Here is a 26,455-nt window from a genome sequence, read left to right as displayed (position 1 = left end):
AATGAGAAAACAAGTCGTACTCGTAAGTGTAGTGACTTTTTATTACAGACAGATTTGTACATCACATACCATGTTCATAAAGTGCAACACAGACATAAAAGCTTACATCTCCCCCCACACACAAATACTTCACTTTGTATACAGACACTGTAGGAAAATAGCTCTGACCTGCCCAGCCCTACCCTTATTGAAAGCATACAGTACATGGACTGAATACACTGAAGCTATGCATTTTCCCCATTCTGTTAAATGTAGAACAAGTGACCAGTTTGAAACCCATGGTTATGCATTTGACGTGCAAGGATTCTTTAAACAAATGGTCAATTTATGTTTAGTGGGTTTCCCAATGACAATAGAAGGAGGAAAATAACGGAACTGGGTCCTTGTTCATTATTGTTTAAGAAAACCCTCTTTGACATCATGACAATAAAACCATTTTTTTACTCTTGTAAATGTTAATAGACCAAAGATGCACTAATATGGCGATGCAACGCTAAACCTTACCATTGAAAGCAATATAAAGTTTGTAGAGGGTAACTTATAGTTGACTATTCAATGAGAAACACAGCTGAGACCTCAAATAAGTTAAAACATAAATAAAAAATAAAAGGGGAGGGGGGAATTGGGAGGGGTAGGGGCATTTTAAAATACTGGTCCAAATCCTCACTTAGAATCTATGAGAAATATACATAATCTTATAAAAACGAATTCAGAAACAATCAAATGATTTATCTGCTAATCCTAGACTTTCCGGTCAATGGCCATCAGGACTGCACATTGGAACAGTGATCTCAAGTGTTTTCGTATATGGTGGGTCTTGAACCAAAACTGGGACGCAGGACGTTCTGAGAGGGTCATAGATGAAACCTAAAACTAGCTGTAATAGAGGAATATTGTGTTATATAGTGGGTTTGCTCTTGACTTCACAGAGAAGGTAAAATTAGGGTAAATCCAGTTTAGATCCATCAATCGTAATCTATTCCTTCAACTCTACCCTCAACTCACCGCCTCAAAATCCCAGTATTGTTTGAGTGCAAAAACAATCTTTTCTTGGTAACATTCGCACCAATTGCACACCGGTCCTAAATTCTGAATCATTACTATTAACTTAACACATTCACATATTTTCCATATGGAAAATTCTTATATGCTCATACATAAAAATAAACCATTAAATAAAACCAAACAACAAACAATCTTCAATCTTGATACATATCATTTGACTTCCAGTGTTACAAGTTTGGAATGCACTCACTACTAGTCATGTACCCACTGACTGTACATTATTCACTCTTAAATAGAATATGTCATTTTCAAATATAATTAGTTTTGTGACTCATAACAACAATTTGCCTTACTTGTCAGTACAATGTATGTTACAACACACACTGAAACAATGCAAAGAAAATTGAAAATTGAGCATCTTTTTAGCATTAATTCATCCCAATATCGTCCATGACGAACTATTTATTTTCAGGGAGAACTGTCCCTCTATCCGTTGAATGGACAAACTCAAGTGAATTCACTGATTAACCTGTGGAATCCATTCAGTCATGAAGTCCATATTGATGTGTTCCTAATGTCTTGAGGTGTAGATTTTAGGAAGGAAGGATTGACTGTAATTGAGTAGCTTTTATGCAAACGTGTACGGTACTTACGTAAATGTTTTGACAAAGTATTGTACACAACTACTTTGGTAAAGGCAAGACTCATAGAGCAGCCTATAGTTCTGCTTTAAACTCCCTCTGTCTCGTAAGTCAATCTTTCAGAAAGCTTTTTGATAAAGAAGCTAGACTAAGCGCTTTAGAGAACGTCATCAGAGATTGGTTGGTAGGACATAGTTAGTCATAGTGAAATGATGACCGTCAGGATGCCACATTGGTCCTTTCAAAGTGACCATTACTGTATGCAACTAACAGTTACTCTGAATGTTCAAAAGTGTACAAAAGACTTGTATTATACTTGTATTGTACTTTTACTTGGGTAGTTTTCAACACAATTAATCATACTTCTACCTGAGTAAAATTTAAGTCAAGTAATTGTAGTAGTTCTACTAGAGTTTGATATTCTAGTATTCTTTCCACTCCTGTTGCCGATATTGTTCACGGTCCTACAGTCTTTTCCCCGTAAGTCTATATAGAAGAATAGAATAAGAGCCTGATTCACACTTTGTCATACGACAGTGTCAAAACCCCAAAGTAGCCTATCTACAAGCTCACCACATGACACATTTTGTCTATAATCTGCAATTTTTGGCGTGCAACCCTGTTGTACGACAGTGTATAAATGTAGTGTAAACTGTTAAGAATGTGTTGTTTGTATACAAATCTTTCAACTAAGATTCTCCACACAAATGATGTTGAGGAGTACATTTTCTCTCATAAGCAATGCATCTGTGGGGATGTTTTTGTACTCTGAATATTCATACATACACAGCAGAATATGAGTAAGGTAGGCCTACATAGATACTTTGTGTGTTTGTGCGTACGTTATTTGATTCTCCGATTTAAGTTCCAGTGATACAGACATAAACCAATGATGAATCCTCCGTTAGAAAAGAAAACACTAAAATGCTGCCCAGGCACAGAGACTCTGTACCGGCCTCTACCCGTTTCCAAACGTCTGGTCCAGGGCCGACCAATGAGTAACCGTGAGCGGGTACATTTCTCTTCATTTTTGAGAACCCCGAACTACACTGTATAATTCTCAGTGGTAAACTCAACCATGGAACAAACATTTTGTTCCATTTGTACACTCGCAGTTACAGACCATTTGGATAGTGGGTTACCCTGACCCGACATCAAGAACCAGTGGACTATAGCACAATTCAGTGTGGATATTCAGTCCCAATCTAATCACATTTGAACAACCTAGGGCTGGGGTGTTTGGCGATCGTAAAAAGAGACACCTTTATTTTGCCTACACTTTTACTGGCTTCCTGTAGATATGAACATTTAAATTATTTGAATAACAGTTCTCTCTTTCGCCTATCTCTGTGTTTGTCCGTGTCCTATGCAAAGCAACTGATCTACCACTATGAAGGCCTACGCTGAATGTACAGTAAGACTATATAACATGGCGGTCTTTATCCCAGAGAGCTCACCGGAATGTCTCTTGTCTTCATTATGGTCATAGAGGAGCTCGCTTACAGACAAGTCAACTTGGTCCAATCAGAGGAAAGTTGGGCAAAGAACAAGGGAAAAAAGACAGTTTTTGTTTAATCATTTGACAGGATATATCGTCCTCTGCTTCTTTCTCACCTTGTTCTTCTTCCTAACCTTCTGTCCCCTTCCTCCCTCAGATGCTGGAGGTGATGTTTCACCTCCCTCTCCTCTCTTCTCCTCTTTTAATTATGCCTCTTTCTCATTGATAAAGGGTGGATTGTCAGTCATTTGGTCTCCTCTCCTTAACTCCTCTCTCCTCTCCTCAGTAGTGTGGGGTTAGTTATTCCGGTCACTGTCTATCATCGGAATGACTCTGCTGACCACGTCAATTAGACAGTAGTTGTGTGTTTCTCTTCTCCTCTTCATTCCTCTTGTCTTGTCTCCTTCATCAGTAGCATGTGCAACAAGCTTAAATACCTCATTGATTGTAGTTATACGTCTCTTCCTTCCCTCCTTCCTCTCCTCCCCTCCCCTCCCCTCCTTCCTCCTCTCCCCTGCTCTTCTCCTCAGTAGCGTGTGGAGTACCAGTCGTTGTCCGTCATCTGAACAAGTTCATTGACCACGTCCAGCAGGTTGTAGTTGTGTTTCTTCAGGAGTCGCTGGTTCAGCGGCCGGTCGCTGAAGCCCATCTCCACCAGCACCGCCATCATGGTGTCCTGGGTGGACGCATCAACGGGAGGCTGGACGGGACAGAAGAGCAAAACTTCATCAAGCTGGCCACACATACTTCAAGCACACTTTGTGCGGCATAATGCAAGTTAACCCATTCTGAACGGGAACCCATTTTGGCGTTAGCATCACGTCGTGCTTTAGCTATTGAAAAATAGCAGATCTACAAGCTCATAGCGCGCCACCGAGTGGCGCGCTACGAGCTTGTAGGTCTGCTATTTTTGAAAAATCGAAGAACGACTGACATTTTTAGAATCTGATCTCAGGTCAGAATGGGTTAATCAGACCAGTGTGTGTGTCCACAGTGGAAACCTCGTATGTGAATCTGATCTCAGGTCAGAATGGGTTAAGGGGCCATGTCTGCAGAAAGCCTTTTATGAGCGGAGGATTGCTTTGGATATTGTCTCTTTCGGGTGGAAACATTTCAGGATTCAAATTTCCAAAATAGCAGATCGACAAGCTCCAGTTATTTTGTACACGTTTGTGTGATGCTGTAGTATGATCAAGTAGGGTGTTAATTTAGGAAAAAAAAACACACAAAAAGCGGTTTCTGCCCGATATAAACAAGATCATGTCCAGAGCGCTCAGCGCCCGCATGAAGTGTTTGTTGATGCGCCCAGCGCTTGAACCTGTAGTTGCTGTGCTCGAGCGTTGTGTCATCTGCACTATTAGCCCAAATAACCTAGCTGAAACAACGGTAAACATCAATGTAATAAAGCTGTATTATTTAAAACCAAGATTTACCCTGTTCTACAATGAAGAGTGAAATTAAATTATTAGGGAGGATATACAAAATTAAAGACATTAGGGAAACATGTCCGTTGTACGGTGAATATTTATGGGACAGTTGTTTTAAGCAAGCGAGACCGCCACGGTCGCACTACTAAATTAGGTGTAAGCAGGGATCATCGTCATGCTGGCTTGTGGTGGACAATTTTGTCAAGATTCCATTTTGGACACAGACATACTCTTTCAGAGCTAAGGGGGACCTTGCAAATAAAACAGTTGAGAACCACTAGTAGTAGTTTATAGTAAATACTAAATAGTGTCATAGTAAATAAGTGTCATACATATTCTGAAGAAAGCCTGGAGAATTGTCATTCAGTAATTGGGTCTTATGATCAAAGTAAGATTATAATATTATAATGGTGTGTAAAAAGTATTTGCCACAGACACATTTGTCCGTGTATGGACACATTGTTGACCCCTGTGCGTAACACCTGATCAAAAGCTGGGGAATATCTTACTGACCTGTGTGGGACCTTGACCAGTGAACAGGGCCTTGTAGGCGGACGCTGCTACTGACAGGGCTCCTTTAACAAGACCTCCTGTTATACCTGGATGTCTGGAGAGATATAGCACAGGCTCATTACAAATACATTATCCTCTTATACCTGATTGTTCAACGTTCAATGTGTGTGTGTGTGTGTGTGTGTGTGTGTGTGTGTGTGTGTGTGTGTGTGTGTGTGTGTGTGCGGGTGAGACCTGGGGTCCTCAGGGTTCTCGTCCTCAGCGTCTTCATCAGCTGGTGTCTTGTCTGTCAACGGCTGTTTAGAACTGGACCCTGGGATCCAACACACACATGTTGAGTGGTAATTAAGTGAGTTGCGATCCAGCGAGAGCACCACTACATCGAGCGACTCAAGGCAGCACGGCTGCACCCCGTCAGCGGAGCTCTCAGCAGGGAGACAACTTTCATCATTCTTTCTTCATTCAGAACAGGTCAGCTCCATATATGGAGATCTAAGGGTGGCAGCGGGGGCAGTGTCTTGAGTGTACATGGTTTGATGAGGGCCCCAGGTTTATTTTCGGGCCTGTTGAGAACTCTAGTTTTCTCCGGCTGCCGGGCACAGCTGCACTAATAACTTTGGGACGGGCCCGTCTAGAGTTTGAATGGACAGGTATCAGTCAAAAGGGAGACATCGAAGAGGAAGGACGGTTGGGGAAGGATCAACATAATGGAATGTCTGAACAGGTCAGCTCCATATATGGAGATCTAAGGGTTTGAGGTCAGATGTTGAGTTGCTGGCCGGCCCCATATATGCAGATCTAGGTGATGATCCAGTCTTCTCCATGTATGGCTATCCAGGGTTTGATGAGGTCGGTGTCGTGACCTTCATATATGGAGACGGCCATATATGGAGTGTCGACCATATGTGATGTTATGACGTGTCACGAGGCGTGAAGTCACGAGGTGTGATATGGGCTGACAACTATATATGGAGGCGTGACCTGACAGAAGGACGGACGGGTTTTGCAGGCTTTCATAGTAATCTGCGACCTATGGTCGCAATTAATATTAATATTACTGGCTCCTTCTCCTGCCGCATTGGGGGAAGTCGTTTCTTTCCATTAAACAATGCATTGAACTTTGACTCTTTCTGAGAATGCCACGATCACAGCTAAACTTGGTACAGTATCTTCCCAATATAAAATTCGATGAATCCATTATATCCAAATCCATATACATATAGTGGGAGTGTTATAACCAACTTTAACTAAATGAGGCATACTGTTTGTGTGTGTGTGTGTGTGTGTGTGTGTGTGTGTGTGTGTGTGTGTGTGTGTGGGGGGGGCTCACCCTCCTCTGTCTCAATTCCTCCCTCAGCGGTGGCAGCTGTAGGGTCACTGTCAGTTTGTCCTGTACTCTCTGGACTGAACAACAGAAAAGTGATATATCATACTGTCAATACCACAACATAAATATACAACCTTTGTTTTGTTTATTTTACATACTGTATCAACAATTCTAACTTACTAAATCAAATAATTAGTCTTATTAACCACTTTAGCTATAGTTGTCACATAAATAACCAATCTACAATGTCAGAATGTGTCACATCACCACGTGGGTTAGGTTTGTATATATATATATATATATATATAATTTCAGTATTTTTGAACACAACGAACTGGAATGCACACTAACAGCGAGCGTCTTCTCCTCATCGGCATACCTGGGTGTGAGGAAGGCTGTGGGCGGAGCCACCACCTCTGGCGTGAGGGGCTCATCGTCCAGAGTCTGAGAGGTACACAGCATGTCGTTGGCACTGCTAGTCTCCGACACCCCCGAGTGTTCGGCCCCCGCAGCCTCCCCCCGCTCCCCGTCCGGCGTGGCAGGGTCTGTGCCGTCAGAGGAGGGGGTGTCAGGGTCAGTGGGGGTCTCGGCAAGGATGTCTCCTGGTTGGGAGAGGGCTGAACTGGTGGAGGAAGAGGAATATTAGGAAGAGAGATGGGGTGTTTAAGCAAGTCTGTGTGTGTGTGTGTGTGTGTGTGTGTGTGTGTGTGTGTGTGTGTGTGTGTGTGTGTGTGTGTGTGTGTGTGTGTGCGTGCGTGCGTGCGTTTTCCTGGGCTTAAATAGAAATAGATTTTTTTTGTGGACCCCAGGAAGAATAGCTGCTACTTCGGTGGCAGCTAATGGGGATCCATATGAAAGAATAAAGAATAAATTGAGTGGAAAATTGGACAGTTACTCTGCTGGCTTTGGGGTGTGGTCAGACCTGTCCGACATGAACATGGCTGGGTTAAAAAAATACTCTAGTCGAAAGTGTCAAACACTAGGGGCGACTGTGGCTCAAGAGGTAGAGCAGGTCGTCCAATGATCCATGGGTCGGCGGTTCGAATCCCGGCTCCTCCTGTCTACATGTCGAAGTGTCCTTGGGCAAGACACTGAACCCCAAATTGCTCCCGATGTGCTGGTTGGTACCTTGCATGGCTTCCGCCGCAATCGGTGTATGAATGTGTGGGTGAATGTAATGCACAATGCCTTGGATAAAGGCGCTATATAAATGCACCATTTACTTGACAGGGTCCCCCAAGTGTCTATACTTGTCCCTCTACACCACATCTGTTCGCCTATCATGACATGCCCAAAATGTGGTTAATGTTGGAGGAATGTTGGAGAAACAGAACACAAATGCCCACGGTCACCTCTTGAGGGCGCATCAACGTCATTGGACTGCGTTGAAACTACAAGGGAAGTTAGCATGCCTCCCTGCAGTAGAGAAGATCACTCTGTCTACCATGCAGTTTTTAAAAGTGGAGGTATATGAGAGCATTGTCATCTTCACGATCAAAGCAAGATTACAGGTTGTTAACTAAGCTTAATCTTTCCATTTGGCTTCATACAAGTCATGCTCCTCACTGTATATTTATAAATGTGTACGTTTGAATATTGATGTACTGTATGTGCGTGCATGCGTGCGTACCTGTACATGGAATCCCCCAGTGGCCTGCTGGTGTCGAAGCAGTCAGGGAGGATGATGATGTAATCCTCCGAAGAGGCAGAGGAAGAGCGACTCCTCACCCCGTCTATCTTCCCCTCTTTCTCCTTCTTCCCATCCATCTCCTCCTCCTCTCCCTCCTTGGCCCCGGGGTCCACGCCGATGCACTCCGTGCACAGTTCCAGGTCCGAGGCCCTTGGGGGGGCGGAGAGAGGAGCGGCCGCAGAGTTGGGGCCCGGGGTCGCCGAAAGGGGCATGGGCAGAGATGCTTTGAGGTAGACTGGCAGGGAGGCCTTCAGGGCAGCGGGTGGTTTCAGCGGGGAGTCGGGGCTGGTAGGGCTGGTCTCCGGGCTCTGCGCCGTCTTCAACGCTTTGCTTTTCCCACAGGAAGAGGCGGAGCCACCCTGGACAGCCGGACGCACCACTAAGAGGAAGTTCAAAGAATGGTTTGTTTTGCAGTATTATAGTTGTGTGTCATTTAAAGTTTCTGTCACGTCAAGGCATGACATTCAGGGGATTTATAGGGTTCACCTTATATGGAAAACATTCCGTAATGATACAGCGTTTCCATCTAGTCATTCCTGCATTCACGTTGGCTGAATATATTAATAACAGCTGTAAATCTGTGCAGGAATTCCCCACACTATGAGTGATAGATTTGCAGGAATCAATTAACATTTGCAATTCCCGCAATCCTCTATGGAGACTACAGACATCCACAATGCCTTCATATATCATCATCGTCCATGTCCAACTCACCTTTACCTGGTGCTGGGCGTGTCCCTCGGAGGGGGGTGGGGTCAGGGCCCTCCTCCAGGGTCAGGGAGCGAATCACAGTCTCACAGACAAACTGGGTCCCACTGATGTCATCCTCACCTTCTTCCTGTGCTGGGACTCCACCCCCTTCTGTTCCAGGAGCCGCCCCCTGGGGCACATCTGAAGAAATTGATCATAGCATGATGATGTTCATAATAATTATAATAATGACATGCAACTTTATTTGGATTGATGAGTTTCAAATGTAGTCCCACACCTGCCATGTTGGGGACCAACACAGGTGTTTCAATTTGTCTTATTGGCATAGAACTAATGTTCTACAACAGAGACTCTCTTTTTTCTGTTGAGATATTTGGTGTTTACAGTACGTCGTCATAGAACGAAATATTCTGTGGTTCTTGAAAGAGTTACTAAATGCTCAAAAACACTGACAGTGGCTGAAGACTGTTGTACAGAAACTCCTGCAGTAAATGAGTTAAGACCTGAGGCCGATTCTACAAATGCCTTCTAAATCATTAGTTCTCACACAATTCAAAAATAGCAGATGTACAAGCTGTCAGCGATAGCCAATGCAAAAATCTAAAATGGCACAGATGCAGATCCCGGTTTTAAGGAGTTAGTGTAAAATCAATTCTAAAACAAACATGCAACCTGTGAAGATAGGTGGCTAATTGTTGTGAAGAAAAAAACAGATTGATTGAAATAGGCTTGAACTTCAACCTCTCTTGATTAACAAACTACTAATATAACTCCACAGCAGAATGGCATCAAGGAAAAACGTTACCCATAAATGCTATAGTGACGACCTCTGCCTCTTCCAGAGGATCAGACCTAGAGAGGGCCTTTGTCGTGCATGTGGGTTTCATGGCGAAAAGGGGACATGCAGGGATCGACTCATGTCTGGATGAAAGTATGCATGGAGGGATAGACGAATGGAAGGAGGGATGGATAGATGAACCCAAGACAATGATGCATTCTATCGGTTCATCTATCCATCCCTGCCAATAACGAAGGAACGGAGAGAAGGAGCAAGGAGAGGGAGGGAGTGAGGACCATAGAAATGAGAGAGTCTGCAAAATTGAAAGATGCGTAGCTGTAGAATCAACCAGACTATATACAGTAATGTTGCACGTTTCCTGTTCAATAACTTTATGTTACCAGGATACAGATCTGATTCAAGTAGGTGAGTACAGTTTTAAGCATATGACTCTTTTGGTAATACTCATGAATGATGATTCCATTTCAGTTCTTGGGGTTACGATCTGATTCAAAAACGATTCCCGGTTGAAAATTGATTCAGTAGTCAGTACACAGGGGTATTTCAGGGTCTACTCTGTATAGTAGGGTCAGGGTCACTGAGCACAAGCTCAGTGGGTGGATCCCTCAGGCACCTATAAGGCACAATCTGGGATTCCAAGTGGTGAAAGCAGCCAACAAGTTTAATCAGAAATCGGTGGGTACTGATGTGAGGTGGCCTTACCAGCTGGGGTGTCGTTAGGGACACACTCCAGTTCCTGGACGATATTGATGTCCAACAACTCAAAGGACAGCAGATCCTAAGAAAGACAGAGATGCACTTCAAGATATTTCCCCGGACCAGGGCTTCACACAGAATGAATTATATATAATGGAAAAAAAATGCTATGCAACCTATTCTTGGTTCTGATTCATGCTTGAAATGCCCTTCCTGGCCCAGTATAGTGTAATAGCAGAGGTAGCAGTAATACCTGTGCAGTGAGCAGGTCCACTGATGGAATGTAGTACTCCTCCTGGTCTACTGACATCAGAGGTTGGTCCCTGGAGGAGGTGCACGACTTACTGTCCTTGGATGCCCCCAGCGGAATCTTACCCTACAGAACACAACACAACAGAATAGATTACTACAACATACAGTAAAATAGAACAGATTACAACTACTAGGGGTGAACACAAAAAAAACATTGGTCCACTCAAATATCACGATTTTTAATGATTATTAAAATTATTATAAATTGTTTTATGTCAGAATGACTGACTTTATCTGGTGCATTGGATTGATGATTCAACTTTTCATGGTGTATATTGTCTTATTTTCTTTTTTTTGTAGTATAAAAAAGGAAAGTAACTTGGGGGAACAACATCCTAATATAGAAATGCAACAATCGCTGAATCTCAATATAAATTGAATCAGTACCCTAGGTATCGCGAAGTGTTTCGGCACCTATGCATTATGCAATCTCATTTTGTGAAGAACCGTGAAGCATCGTGCAGCAGGAGTTGGCTGTCCAATTCATTTTAGTTACTCTTATGTTTTTGTTTATACGTTTTTTTAAATAAATATTTTCATGGAAAAAATGAGAATCGTGTGAGAATCGGGATCTCTGTTCTTGTGGAGGAAAATCGAGGTTCACATTTGAGCAAGAATCGTGCAGCACAATCGAAGTGGGAGGGTAAGTGAATCGTCCCACCACTAATTACATAGAATAGAATAGAATAATTATAGATTACAACACAACATAACAAAACAGAATAGTAAGAACAGAATAGCACAGAACAGAGCAGAATAGATAAACAAACCGCCCTTAAATCAAAGACACTGTAAATATAAATCTTTCCTCCGTCCTTTCATATATTCCTCCCTCCATCCTACCTGTGGCGTGACGCAGGGCGACACCAGTATCCCATCAGCCATCATGGCAGCCGGCGCCAGGGGATCGACCACGATGCTGCACCACACTCTGGGTCCAAACTGCTCTCCGCCGTGGGCCAGGCGCCAGTGAGAGGTGTAGGAGCCCTCCACACTGGGGGCACACAATGCTACACTCACCACTCCGACCTGGACACACACACACACACACACGCACACACGCACACACACACACACACACACACACACACACACACACGTTCCTATTCTAGTTTTATATGTCTGCCACTGTTACTGTGTAAAAGGTTTTTAAACTAACATTGATCATTTTGATCCAATTTTGAATATTGTGGGAGTCTGTGATGTTACCAGCGTCAAGTTGGATTGAATATCAAATGGATGGCACATTTCATGCTAGCAGAAACTACATTTGCACCAGAAGAATACAGCAGAAATACCCCAAAACTCGAAACACATATTTATTACATACAAAAATAGTAGTAAAGTAAAAGTTGGGATATGTGTTACCTGAATTACGAGCATGGCCGTTTGAAAAACAACAATCGAAAAACTTGAGGGAGTAGCATTTTCATAGCATAGCAGTGAACTACTCTGGGAACTCGATGAATATGCCAGCTCCAGTTTAATTTGTTATTGGAGGACTAGCAGTACACTGTGTGTGTGTGTGTGTGTGTGTGTGTGTGTGTGTGTGTGTGTGTGTGTGTGTGTGTGTGTGCGTGCGTGCGTGCGTGCGTCGTGCTTGCGTGCGTGCGTGTCTGTAGAAGATGACAAATGTAACCATATATATTATCTATCATGTATCCCACCCCCATATCCTTTTATGTTGGCTCATCTTATTGGCACTCCTCTCATGTCCTATTCTCGACTCCATCTCCTATTTCCTCCCCTTTGCATCTCCTCTGCTCTGCTGTCAGATTCATTATTCTCCTCTCTTCTCAACTGTCCTGGCTGTAGGAAGGGAACAGCCACCTCTCTCCTCACCTGTCCTGGCTGTAGGAAGGGAACAGCCACCTCTCTCTCTCTTCTCACCTGTCCTGGCTGTAGGAAGGGAACAGCCACCTCTCTCCATCGCTCTCCAGAGCCCACCGCCAGGTTACCCCACATGAACTTCAACTGGAGGGAGAGGCAAAGAAACAAGGTCAACTATCAGCTCTGACCACATCCGTTAACCATATGAACCCTAGCGTCCCTATTCTGGTGTGAACATTTGGCAAAAATAGCAGATCTACAAGCTTGCAGACTGGCTTTAAATCGAAGATATTATTTAGTGCAGTGGGGCCTCTTACAGAGTGGTTAACACATTCCCTCCCATCACCATAGGCGGTAACGTGAGGCCAGTGCCAACAGAATGAACGATATAAGCAGAGAAGAAGAAGCATTATCCGGCTGACCTGGAAGTGATTGTAGATTAAAGTATACCTTGGTTTCGGCGCCCCAGCTGACCGTTCCAGTGTTCCTCATCTTCCAATACTTGATGAACTTGGTTCCAGGTCGGAGTCGGGTCCCATCTGGAAGGTTCTCGTCCAGGAACAGAGCCGTCATGGCCGGGACCACCAGGGGACAGGGGCGCTTTGGACGCCTGGGCCGCAAGAAAAACACGCTTTAAATTAGAATTAGAATATAATTTAAAATCACAGTTTTTCCTGTACCAGGTTCCAGTTAAAGCCCCCCGTGCCCCTTCCCCTTCCACTGTTTTGAGGTGACGGCTAATCAATGATAGGCGTGAGTCACAATGAGAATGAGAGGGGTGAGGCTGTTTTGGAACTGGAACCAGAATAGGAAATACAGCGATGCCTGTTGGACTGTTGTGAAAGACATGCCAAGTCAGTTACACAAAGTCAACTCATTGAACAAAAGGAAAAAAACTGAACCCACCCTTGAGAATTGTTGATTTGAAACCAGTGGTTTCTTTTATCTATGAAGTCGTGACACAAAACACTAACACACACTGATAGCCCGGCTTCAGCCCCTGAATCGCTAGCCCATTGAAAAAAATATGTTCTGGAGGTGAAACGAAATTCAGGCTAACATGCTGACCTCAATATTCCCCTATCTAAGGTATTTACAGTCAGTGGCCCACTGAGAATGAGTCACCATCCACTTCTGGCCTGAGACCGACCAAAGTCTGAGTCAGAGTTAGTAACTTTTACTGTATGTCACACATAATCACTGTCAGGGTTGCAGTACATTCTCACTGATGCATAATGACCATTTTCCTCTCTTATCTGCTAACGTACTCAGGGCTGTGGTGCTGCGTGGCCCGCGGCTGCAAGAGAACGGGGGAGGAGCTCCCGTCTCGGTGGGCGGAGCTCCACTGTAAGCCCCGCCTCTCCATCCTCAGCTGCTTCCTGATCTCCTTGACCTCGGCCTTCAGCTGCCGCTTCTCCGCTTTGAGGCGCTGTTTCTCCGCTTTGCGGAAGCTGCGGTCCCCCCGCCTGTAGAACCTGGATTCACACACAAACACAAATACAGATGAAGCTATGGTCCCCACGCCTGTAGAACCTGGATTCACACACACACACACACACACACACACACACATACAGATGAAGCTATGGTCCCCACGCCTGTAGAACCTGGATTCACACACACACACACAAATACAGATGAAGCTATGGTCCCCACGCCTGTAGAACCTGGATTCACACACACACACACACACACACACACACACACACACAAATACAGATGAAGCTACGGTCCCCACGCCTGTAGAACCTGGATTCACACACACACACACACACACACACACACACACACACACACAAATACAGATGAAGCTATGGTCCCCACGCCTGTAGAACCTGGATTCACACACACACACACACACACACACACACAAATACAGATGAAGCTACGGTCCCCACGCCTGTAGAACCTGGATTCACACACACACACAAATACAGATGAAGCTACGGTCCCCACACCTGTAGAACCTGGATTCACACACACATACAGATGAAGCGTCAAATAGACTAATAGAGAAGCATAATTTAAATAAACAAAACAAACACACTTCAAAATTGCAAGAATATTCCTTATATCAAGAATCCACCTCAACATTGCTAGTTGTGTACTGTACTGTAACAATTTTAACAATAACTCTAAAATGAGTAACTGTTTCATTTATTTCAATACTCTCAGAAAACGTGCAACTTGGTGAGACTGAATAGCATGGGTTTATTTTTATTATTATTTTTAGGTCAAGACCATAACATCTATGTTCAGGGATAGATAGAGGTGTCATGGACACAACCAGATAATGACAAATGTTTTCCTACCTGCTGTGGTCCGGAGCTGGAGAGCCGTGCTCGGGGATGGACAGAGGAGTCCTGGCCCTCACCAGGTTGTGACTGGGGTCATGAGAGAAGCTACAGGGTTCACAGAGAGTACAGGACGTACACACACTGGAGAGAGACAGAAAGAGAGAGAGACAGAGAGACAGAGAAGGGAGGAAAATATGTATTAGTTTAGCCATCATACACAAAAATGCCATTAGAGAAACTGATCTAAATGATGCGTGAAATACAGCATCAAGCTACCTTCACAGGGCAGATGATCTTTAAACACCACAGAGAAACATAAACTCCTAACTCAGAAATGTACCAAGCCTTCCTCCAATGGAGTACTCTCTTTATAAAGAGACAGAAGGTGATCACCGTACGATTAAGGTTCTGGGCAACAGCGCCTGGCTTTAAATACCCATATGGAAAAAAAATTACTAAATTTGTATATGTTTTACATGAAACTTGTAGTTAATATATATGACAGTCAAAGCAGATATAAGATCCATAGTATTTTTTTGTAAAGTGAAACTTATATAATTTTGTCATTTATATGAACTATATAAAACAGTCAAAGCACATATAAGATCCATAGTATTTTTTTGTAAAGTGAAACTTATATAATTTTGTCATTTATAGGAACTATATAAAACAGTCAAAGCACATATAAGAGCCATAGTATTTTTTTGTAAAGTGAAACTTATATAATTTTGTCATTTATAGGAACTATATAAAACAGTCAAAGCACATATAAGAGCCATAATACGTTTTTGTAAAGTGAAACTTATATAATTTTGTCATTTATAGGAACTATATAAAACAGTCAAAGCACATATAAGAGCCATAGTAAGTTTTTGTAAAGTGAAACTTATATAATTTTGTCATTTATAGGAACTATATATAACAGTCAAAGCACATATAAGAGCCATAGTAAGTTTTTGTAAAGTGAAACCTATATAATTTTGTAACTTATAAGACCTATATGTGACGGTAAATCCACATACAATATTATTAGTAAATTAGTATAAATTGAAATACATATGAACTTATAAATAATTACTGCAGTAAATCCACATACAAAATCCTTAGTAATTGTGTGTTGTCAAACTTGTAGAGTTGGGCAAACATCAGTGAAACCAAAATCTGATAGGATATTGTATAGAAACCATACAATACAGGCCATGTATGTCACAGAGACATCCAAATTAAACAAAACCTAATCTTACAATGAAATAACATGAGATGACAAAATAATGAGTTGTATTCCCTTTTACATTTTATGACTCCTACATTATTTAAGATCCCCCCACCCAGTGCCCCCCCCAGCCAGTGTCCTCCCCAGCCAGTGACCCCCCAGTGTGACACCCCCCACCCAGTGCCCCCCAGCCAGTGTCCCCCCAGTGTGATGCCCCCCCCCCCCCCCCAGCCAGTGTCCTCCCCAGCCAGTGTCCCCCCAGTGTGACACAAGCCCCCAGTGTCCTCCCCAGCCAGTGTCCCCCCTGCAGTGTGACACAAGCCCCCAGTGCCCCCCCAACCAGTGCCCCCCCTGCCAGTGCCCCCCCAGCCAGTGTCACCACCATTGTCCCCCCATGTACCTCCCAATGCATTTTATTTTATACTGCTATGGTAACTTATAAGAATCTTCTAAAAAAACCAAAAAACATAAAGAGAGCATATCAAACACTTCACATATGTCAGGATGTGTCTGGGTAGCTCAGTCGGTAGAGCTCTCGCCTTAAGACCACAAGTTTGTGGGTTCGATCCTGGGCACTGGCAACTCAGCGTATGAGTAGCACAGCTTGGGTGCGGCAAGTGATGCGGGAAGAATTGGGAGTTGATGGTATAGTAGGTGTGGTGCTCTTTCTCAGCAACCATCTCCCAGGGGTCTATAGCGCATATGTTTTTTATACCTATCATACACTTCACATATAAAAACGTATATATAGTCATAGATAAAACATATGTTTTTTTTATAACTATAAGGTATAATGTATTGGCTGACATATAACAATGTTATAAAAATCATATAAAAGAAGCATACTTTTCTTGTAAATTAAATGGTTACAAACTATAAAATACATACTATAATGGTATTTTTTTTATATATGGAAAGGATATATCTCATATAATTTAAAACTACAAACATTGTATGGAACATGTAAGGAAAATACAGTTTGCCATGTACTTACCTCATAGATCACATACATGTTGTTTACTTGATTCATACATGATTCACTTTATTGTCTTATATGAGGATTGTATGAAAGGTGCCACTTTCAAGAGTTCACATATAAAATCTAGTATGTACTTTACATGACATACATGTAAATGACATACATAAAAAATGTAAATACTTACTATTGGAGGCAACAGGACAACATATATGTTTCTTCTACTTTTTTTTCCATATGGGTAGGACCAGAAAGGGAAAGTACATGGGGTTGGAGTGAGTCGGGGTGTTGCCATGAACAGAAACTTAGCACTAGTGTTAGGTTTCGAATTCCAGTTCAAGTAAACAAACACGATGTCAGCGTCTTGTGTTTACTTCTACTAAATTCCCCTTCGTTTCCCTTCTCTTGCATCAACATCCCGCTCTCTCCTTCCCTCCTGTACTCTCTCTTCCATTACATCTTTCGTTTTCACCATTACAGGTAACCCCCCCATTTTATGAAACATGCAGACTCCACAACCACCAATCAGAAGATCATTTTGGGGACTCCGGACCCCACTTTGAGAATAAATAGGGTATATGTACAGCAGCCATTTTGGAAAATACTCTTCCTAGCTACATCAGGGCCACTTCCCTACTTCCTTCAAAAGGTGTTTGCCGATGATACTAATTGAGGCTCCATTTAGTGTACAGTGGTTATCAAACGTTTTAATTTCAAGGACCCTCATAACTCTGAGAGTTACACACCCTCACAGGGCCATGTGGAACCCACTCAAGCACACTTTGGGACACACTGGTGTAGCAGAGTGTTTCCAGTGAGCAACACGCAGTAGCAGCACCCAGACTCCGTTTGACCAAAATGGAACAGAGCCTTAATTAGTATCCTCGGTAAGAGGTCCGGAAGTAGAAAGAGTTATTCTGCGCGCATAATAAATACACCCCATGTGTGGTGCTCAACCTCGCCTCACCTGCACTGGTATCCTCCTCCGGTGGTCTGCCCCCGGCAGGAGGAGCAGGGAGGGGTGGAGGACGAGGAGGAGGGCGCGCCCGGCAGCGTCGAGGAGGACACCTCGGGGACCTGCTGGGCCTCGTCTGGGCCTCCTGCCGCCGCTCCTCCACCGCCCCCCGCTCCTCCTCCTCCTCCTCCTCCTCCTCCGCCACCCAGGGGCTTGTGGATGCAGCACTGGCCAGAGAACTCCCTGCAGATCTTCTCCACCGCCTCACGCACCACCTGGTCCTTGAACTGGAGGACAGAGAGAGAGAGAGAGAGAGAGAGAGAGAGAGAGAGAGAGAGAGAGAGAGAGAGATGTAGATAGTAGGGTGGAGGTAGAGACAGATTTTGTATGAGAGAAGAGGAGGAAAGTAAAGTGTCAAGAATGGAGAAATACACAGAGATGGATAAAGTAATTGCATCCGTTCATTATTATCATTATTATGTTATTATTATTCCAGAAATGGTTCCATTTTTGTAAAGACACTGCATAGTTTGTCCTGTAGAGTGCACAGACCTTCTCCATGTAGGAAGTGAACCAGGCCGGAGGAGTCTTGTCTTCTTCTTTGGTGCCCTTTAGTTCCTTCAGAATCACCTTGGGAAGAGAAGACAAGAGTTCATCAGGTACGTCAACAGATTCTACAAAATGTCTTCCAAATCCTGACCGTTTTCTGAAATACCTATGTTTCTATGTCAGTGCTGGTAACTCAATGTTTCCATTTCATGTTGGTGCATGACCTCGCACGCAACAGTCTACCACACCACTATCACCACCACAGGTGTTGTGCAACATCCCTAGCAGTGAGCTCCTCGCTGCACGGCCCACTGGGGGAGACCCCCTGGCAGACCAAGGACCAGATGGGAGGATTATATCTCCACACTGGCACTGGAACGCCTCGGGATCCCCCAGGGGGAAGTTGCTAATGTTGCTCTGGAAAGGGAAGTCTGGAGCTCTACTGTTGGAATTGTTAACCCCTTATTTGGAAACTAAAAGATGTGTGTCCCTTTGTTCCTTATTGTTGGGAATCAATGACACACAAAGTTCAATCAGATCATACACATATGCTATAATACAGGTTGTAAATATAATATACAAAACATTGCACATACTGTGTGTGTATACTGTATACAGTGAGATTTTGTCCAACTCCAGGGAGTTGACAACCCCTAGAAGTGAAGTAGGTCGGGAGTGGCTTATTGTCGGCATCAGCCGGTAACACGCAGGAGTCTACTGTATACCCGTTACAATGCACTAGCTCCCAGTACTTCCCGCACAACTTGCTGCACCAAGCCGTGCTACTCATTCGCTGAGTTGGCGGTGCCCGGGATCGAACCCATGAACTTGTGGTCCAAAGGCGAGAGCTCTACCGACTGAGCTACCCAGACACTAGACAACCCCTAGCAACATGTTTAAAATCTTGCTAGGGCCCCAGACCCTAGCAAGTCTGGCATGGCCAGACTAATATCACTGCATAGACATTAGTCTGGAACTTCGGTGTGGAAGATTTATTTACAAACCGATTCTAAACACAGCAAAAAAGTCTCACTTTGAATAGTGGCTGATTGGTCACCCACAACTATGGGGTGAGCGAAATGTAATTAAAACCGAGGAGTGCCAGACCAATCTCCCCAGGGAATGTTCTTTTCCTGTGGCAGATTTTTGTCTGGTTTCCACTAGGCTACCCAGACTGGGAAACACTGGACTATACAAGCAAAAACCAAGAAGTGTATATTCATTAATGGATACAATGAGCTTTCTTACCATGCCCTGTTCGGGGACAGCGGCCTGGATCTTGCGGCTCACCACCTGGGCCAGGGCGGGGCAGTGCTGGGGCGGTCTGAAGCCTCTCTTGGGCTCCGCTCCACTGGACTTGGTGGTGGTGGTGGTGGTGGTGGTGGTGGGGACGCGCGCTGGCTGGCCTCGCGTCTCATACACGTTCATGTGCAGACGGTTGCCTTGCCTCGACGCACTCTACGGAAAGAGAGAACACGACAACCAGTTAGATTCACTGGTCAGATGTGCAGCCCCCGTTTGAGCTGAACTGAATACATGACGTTGCACTAATTGAATTTGATCAATTTGATTTGGTTTGTTTCAATTTCAAATTTTCAATGCATTTAATTAAACAAGCAAAAAATGTGTTGCATCACATTGTGACGCCTACTGTATACTGCCTTGTGGGGAGAGTGCTAATACTGGGCACTGTGAATGAACCAATATGTAATATATTAACAGACTAAAATAGATAACATAAAGGCATAGACATAGTACTATAGAACTATGGAAATGTAAACAAAATACAACTTTACAACTTACTTTCAATGCCTCCTCATACTCAGCTGTACAGAGAGCAGAAACCATGTTAATAATGTTATTGAACATCACATATTCATAACAGTAACTTTTATATTAATTCATGGTTGTGTTATTTGTGTGCGTGTGTGCGTGTGTGCATGTGTGTACTTTGCATACCTTGGCTGTTTATGGACACCTGTAACAACAAAATAACAAATATGTAAATTATATTATCCATTCAATTGCTTACCAATTTGTCATTTTTTGGGCGTGTTTTTCTTTTCTATTCTTTATGAATTAATTTAGCTTTTATAAGAACATTTCTGCATTTGTATGGATAATCGGCATCAAAACATGATTTGACACGTGTCTCAACTACACAAAATACTGAAATTGCAACTGCTTCAACTTTATTGCCATTGTATAAGGACATTTCATTCAGAAGATAACAAGCTGCAAATGAGACTACCATGTGGATTAATTACTAAATTGTCAAACTGTATGAAAATACTGTTCACAGATCTCAACTGTGGAATGACAGCAATGAAAGCCTATTAGAGGATGTCACCAAAGTATATTAGAGACATGTCACCACGTTGGAAGAGTCATATCAGAACGAGGCGTGGCTGGTAATGTTTAAGCATGGGTTTGGTGTGGTTTCATTCATTCACGTTAATTAGGTTAGGCACTGTTTGTTAAGCACTTAACTGGCCCAATATACTTTGTCTTATGATGAATAGTTAAAATAGCCGATCAACAAGCTCTGCTATCTACAATAAAAATATAATGTACAGTATATATAACCAGCAGGTCATGTGTTTTCTTATATGTCTACGGTTATGGTGCAGATCTGGGCAGGGCATTCACGAAACAGTGTGAGAGAGGTTTGCGTTTCTACCGTTTCTACATTTCTTTTACTGCATGACGGATGGATATCCACCACCCCTGTGTTAAAACAGGTTGTCACATCTCCAATATGGTGATGTGTTCATTCATTGACTCACCTCCTCGCTCTCCTCGTCAAAATAGGTCACCTGCAGATTACACAGGCCAAAGGAACGCTTTACCTGTACAGGAAACACACACACACACACACACACACACACACACACACACAGTTAAAGACAGAGCATCGATGAGACGGTTTGTCCTAAAGGGCAACAAAGGAGGAGAGATAGAAAAGGCAAGGTGGGAGATAGAGAGAGTGTGAGAGAAAAAGCTAAATGACAGAGAGAGAAGGGATGGAGATTGTGGACAGGACAGAAAGCGACCTGGATTTCAGACAAAACAATCATTTCAATGAGGGTGAACTCAGTGACTCAGCCTGTTCGACACTAACTCTGGGGGAGCCGGGTTCGAACTGGCAACCTTGCGGTTACCATCCAGCCACTCTACCCCTGTGGCTCTATAGTCTATATAGTAGTATATAGTTATTTATATAGTTGCATAAAATGAAGTTCAGTTAATGAATACGTCATATTTACAGAATATTTAAGTTTTTATACCTAATTCTGTGTATAATTAAATTACTTCTATTCTCCTCTTCCCCTTTTTTCATCTCTCTATCTCTCTCTCCTTCTCTCCATTTCTTCCTCTCTCTCCATCCCTACAGTCTAGCAGTGGAACTACAACTCAACAGCCTGACATCTGCAACTCAGCAGCACTCAGAGAAATTAACTTCTCCCTGTTATAAATACGAATGGACCATAAATCCAGCAGTCCATGTACGCCAGTGAGATGTATTTCAGCCTAGTTCCCGTTAGCCTCCTCAACAACAGCCACACATTAGAAAAATAATATAAAAGAGTATGTGGAGTTTTCCCCTTGGTTGCAGTTTTTGCGAGGTGCTTGAAAAGCATCCTGGCCTACATTCACTACTACCTCTAGTAGCGACCGTAGTAGACACTTTTTTTATGATTGGCTGCCTGAGCCTAAGCCAATGGGAGAATTACACAAACCAATAGTCTAAATGGCATTAAACCCATACCAAACGCCGCAGCGTGAAGCTGTGAGCTGATAGGTAGAGGCTGTGGCACACACACTGATTATAGATGTTCATAAACGAGAGCTTTCTGCACCTGGCAGTTATGACTCGTCATTCTTGTTTTTCTATGACAGCCATGTTGGCAATTAGCAGTCCAGGCGTGTTGCTAAGTAACTGCTGATTCTAAGGTGGCTCTTGTTTTAAAAAAAACTGTGTTCTTGTCTGGTGAACAGTTGGGAGTTGGTGAACAGTTATATTCTCCTAATGCTATACATACACCCGACCCAGCCAGGCTTTTTATTAAGCCTATTTGACGTTTTCTCGTTCAAGATCTAAATTATTGATGAGTCCATCTGAAAGTCTCACCTTTATCATTGCATGTCATCTGTCTCCTCATATGCCTGCAGGCTAGCCTCTGTCTCAGATATCTTAACTACTTTGTTGAACGGGAGGCCCCCAGGGTCTATACTTGGTCCCCTCCTTTTAGCCGATGTAAAAGCTCACAGCGTGTCACAGACAGGAGTTTATAGCTATGTTCACTATTATGACATGCCCTGAACAGGGATGCTATAGGAGTATAGGGTTATCATCTCAGTTAGGGTTTATCAGGATTGGACCCATCAGTCTAGCGCAATGTTTGCATGTGCCGACACAGGCAACCTGTTCTGTAACACTTTACATAAAGGTCGGTTCTATAATGCCTTACAATCGCATTTATAATGCGCTTATAAGTTATAACAAGGCATTCTAGCAACTGTTATAAAATATAAACCTTTATAAGCATGTATGACAACTTATAATTACGTTTATAATGTATTATAAGTGCTGGTACATTATAAAGCTCAGTGGAACAGCATTATTATAAACATTTATAAGAGTTATAATGCCTTATAATTGCATGCATTACAATGAGGTTATAATGCATTATAGACACAAAACTTAATAGAAATTCTTACCACAAATTCTACTGCTTTAATGGGACAAAATAAAGCTAAGCTTAACTATCACCTTCAAATCATCATTTTGTCATAACATCTTTTTTTAAATTCTTGTTTTGGAAATGATAGGTGACATGGCTGGTCATCTTCGTCTCTCCCTCTCACTCCCTCTATCCCCTCCTTTCTATCCATCTCTGCCCTCATCACGTTACAAATAAACTAATTAAATTAAGTGAATAATGAATGAATGAATGGATGGATGGCTGGATGGATGAAACGTGAAAGTACCCATAGTCCATAGGCAGCACAGCTATAGGCTATTACTCAACATGTTGTTTCCTACGTTTGGTTAATTCCGTTTTCTCCACTCAGCCCTGAAGTCCCAGCCAACAGCTTTGTGCCAACTCAACACTAGAGTCCAGCTGCTGCTGAGAATGTGATTTGCACTTCATGACTCATTTGAATGCAACCACAGTGAGTGTGTGTGTGTGTGTGTGTGTGTGTGTGTGTGTGTGTGTGTGTGTGTGTCCACTGTCTGTTTGAAAGAGTGCTGTACAGCTGATTTGTTGCGGGCGAGCAACAAATCGTTTTTGGTGAGCTACAAATCCAGAATCAAAAGCAAAATTTTCCTTCTTCTTTTTTTAAGATGCAGCAATTGTTCACCGCTGAGCTTGGCTATAGTGAACCAATTGTATTTAAATAAATACAAGAATGACACTTTTTGATGAATGGCCTTGTCACTTAGTTGGTATATCTGGGTGATATAATGTAACGTTGTTAATTATGTTGCTATAGCAACACTATGATTGTGTGATTTTCTGTGTGTCATCTAATTGTGTGACACAATTGCACAGTGTATCCTGCTTGTCTGTCTGTCTGCTACCAGGCAAGACACACACACACACACACACACACACACACACACACACACACACACACACACACACACTCCAAAGTTCTGCAGTAAGGGCCTACATGCTTGTCAATGTATAGTGCTTATCAGGGGAAACCTTAACTCTATTTCCAGCAGTGGAATAATAAATAGACTGTAAATAGTCTGTCAGACTGATGCAGCCTTGCTGGCCTGCATGTGCACCTCTACAGTCCAGGTGTAGACAAAGAGGAAAAAGATAGTAGGGTGGCTTTCACTTGCCGAAATATAGTCTACAATGTAGATCCATTAGATTTATCCACACAGCACTGACTTAAAATGTGTATTCTACACGGATTCTGTCTTTCAGTTGTGAGGTTTGCGTCCAAGATGTTGATCATCAACATTCGCTGCCTGATGATATTACAAAATCACACATCACGACTCACATAAACACGACATGGATGACAGCAGGTTTAAATGACGGTAAATTATGGTGCGGCCCTGCTCTTATAGCTTGGTGACACTCTGTCGTGTCGTCCATGTGTCCTCTCATGATGAATGATGACATATACTGTCTCTCTGTCCGTCTGTCGTTCATCCGTCTCTTACCATGGCCTCCATCGACTCCCAGCTCTTGGTCTCGGAGCCCGACAGGAGAAAATTCTTCGCATTCCCCCGAAAATTCACCTTCAGATTGATGTAGAAGTCCATGGCTGCGCCTGTCTCTGATCCTGCGCGTTACCACATATTACAAACGATGACAATGTATCGTTTGGGGGTTTATTTCAGTTTTTAAGGGCGAATAATTGAGGTTAATCTCGCCGATTCTCTCTGTACTGTGACTTATCTGTGGGATGAGATGAGACGTATTTTCTGTTTACATCAGAGCCCTGGCCCCGCCCACAAAGCGACCACATGTCCGGAAAAAGGAGCTCCGTCTTCTGTAGTATCATCGCTGCGCAAAGACGCGCAACCACGGTACCACCACTCTGCGCGCAACCAGTGCTAACGTTTGACACTTGACTACACTAGATGGCAGTATTGGGTAAATGATGGAACTTAAACTCAATCTTACTGTCCAATACTTGGATAGCGAGGGGGGGTGAGATTTTGACAGGTAGTTGCTGCTGTCAAAATATGACTCCCCAGTTAAAAAACACACTCTAAGGTGTGATTTGGGGCCCTAAAGACGAATATCAACATCTTAATACTGTCCAATAATTTGATACAGGGGGTGTAATTATGATAGGCAAAATATTACTAAGGGTTAAGGTTAGGTCTAACAAAAACTGAGTTCTCGGTTAGCGGTAAGGTTAAGTTTAGGTATAGTTTTACTGAAGTTAGGTTAGGGTTAGCTATTTAAAATTATCATTTGTTAATTGTATGGTCTTCTTTCTCTCAAGTTTAGTATTCTATGTTTCTTGTGGCTTATTGTGGCTTATGGATTTCTGTCTGTCTGTCTGTCTGTCTGTCTGTCTGTCTGTCTGTCTGTCTGTCTGTCTGTCTGTCTGTCTGTCTGTCTGTCTGTCTGTCTGTCTGTCTGTCTGTCTGTCTGCCTGACTGCCTGCCTGCCTGCCTGCCTCGCAGCTATATTTGTATATATTTTTGAGGGGTGCTAGCCACTCCTATAAACAGCTAGTGTTTAATGTTTGTTTCAACCATTAAAAATGCCATTGACAATGAATGGAGAATTTACGTCATGTGTGTCTGAACAAAACGGCTGGTATGTCGGTGACCCTTGGCCAATAAGGGACCACCATTCTTGAAGATGAGGTACAATGATTTGAGTGCCCCTCACACGGTTGTGAGGGGCCTACATATGTTTTGTTATACTAAGCCTGAATTCCAGGAACCATATACGTCTCACTGGAATGCTATGTTCTGAGAATTCTTGAGAATTCAACAGTTTCCTCCTCTCTCTATCTCTCTCTCTCTCTCTCTCTCTCTCTCTCATTATCCCCACTTTTTCTCTCCCTTTAACCCAGTCACTTTCTCTCCCTTTTTGTCTTTCCTCTCTCTCCCTCTCCCTCATGCTGTCCTATACTCCCTGATTTCCACTACGAATGCAGTAATACTTCAAACAAGAGATGGTGCAGCCTCCATCCAGGAAAAGCATGCTCGCTCTCTGACCCGAGGATTATTTAAAGCATGGCTTTGATTACGTTCTCACTGTCCAGGGAGTTGTGGGAACCACCATACTGCAGTCTTTACAATAATGTACAGTTACAATATATACAATACATTGCCATTCATTTTATTGTCAGTGGAAGGGGTCTGTATAATTATAACATTACGGACACCTTATGAAGAAGAGGTTTGTCCCGGCAGCTGTCAGAGCTGTAAACAAACACATGGACACAGGGGGGAAATGAGGAAAAACAAAATAGCCTAACAAATGTGTCTGCATTCGGAACATATTACTGTACAGATTGCTCAAA

The 26,455-nt window shown here is 43.1% G+C and overlaps 1 protein-coding gene across 3 annotated transcripts; it reads right to left on the bottom strand.

Moving 5' to 3' along the window:
* Positions 1 to 24,876, bottom strand: nbr1b (NBR1 autophagy cargo receptor b). Of its 3 annotated transcripts, none has more exons than XM_080775342.1 (21): positions 24,627 to 24,876; positions 21,226 to 21,288; positions 20,399 to 20,417; positions 20,243 to 20,265; positions 19,688 to 19,897; positions 18,443 to 18,520; positions 17,903 to 18,177; positions 14,762 to 14,887; positions 13,718 to 13,924; positions 12,900 to 13,059; positions 12,462 to 12,593; positions 11,463 to 11,648; positions 10,561 to 10,683; positions 10,314 to 10,389; positions 8,816 to 8,992; positions 8,042 to 8,480; positions 6,791 to 7,033; positions 6,415 to 6,488; positions 5,319 to 5,397; positions 5,085 to 5,178; positions 1 to 3,844 (listed from the first exon to the last, which is right to left on the bottom strand). In XM_080775342.1, the coding sequence occupies exons 1-21, from the start codon at positions 24,726 to 24,728 to the stop codon at positions 3,671 to 3,673; spliced, it is 3,060 nt and encodes a 1,019-aa protein (XP_080631468.1). In that variant the 5' UTR covers positions 24,729 to 24,876; the 3' UTR covers positions 1 to 3,670. The 3 variants fall into 3 exon arrangements, with proteins under 3 accessions (XP_080631468.1, XP_080631469.1, XP_080631470.1); XM_080775343.1 differs by having other exon boundaries at positions 12,510 to 12,593; XM_080775344.1 differs by lacking the exons at positions 1 to 3,844; positions 5,085 to 5,178; positions 5,319 to 5,397; positions 6,415 to 6,488 and having other exon boundaries at positions 6,845 to 7,028.
* Between the last annotated feature and the right edge of the window lie 1,579 nt (positions 24,877 to 26,455).

Source organism: Protomyctophum bolini (assembly GCF_963924005.1).
Source record: "Protomyctophum bolini genome assembly, chromosome: 11".
Lineage (NCBI taxonomy): Eukaryota > Metazoa > Chordata > Actinopteri > Myctophiformes > Myctophidae > Protomyctophum > Protomyctophum bolini.
The sequence above is the reverse complement of the archived record's forward strand: the minus strand, read 5'-3'. Positions and strand labels throughout refer to the sequence as shown.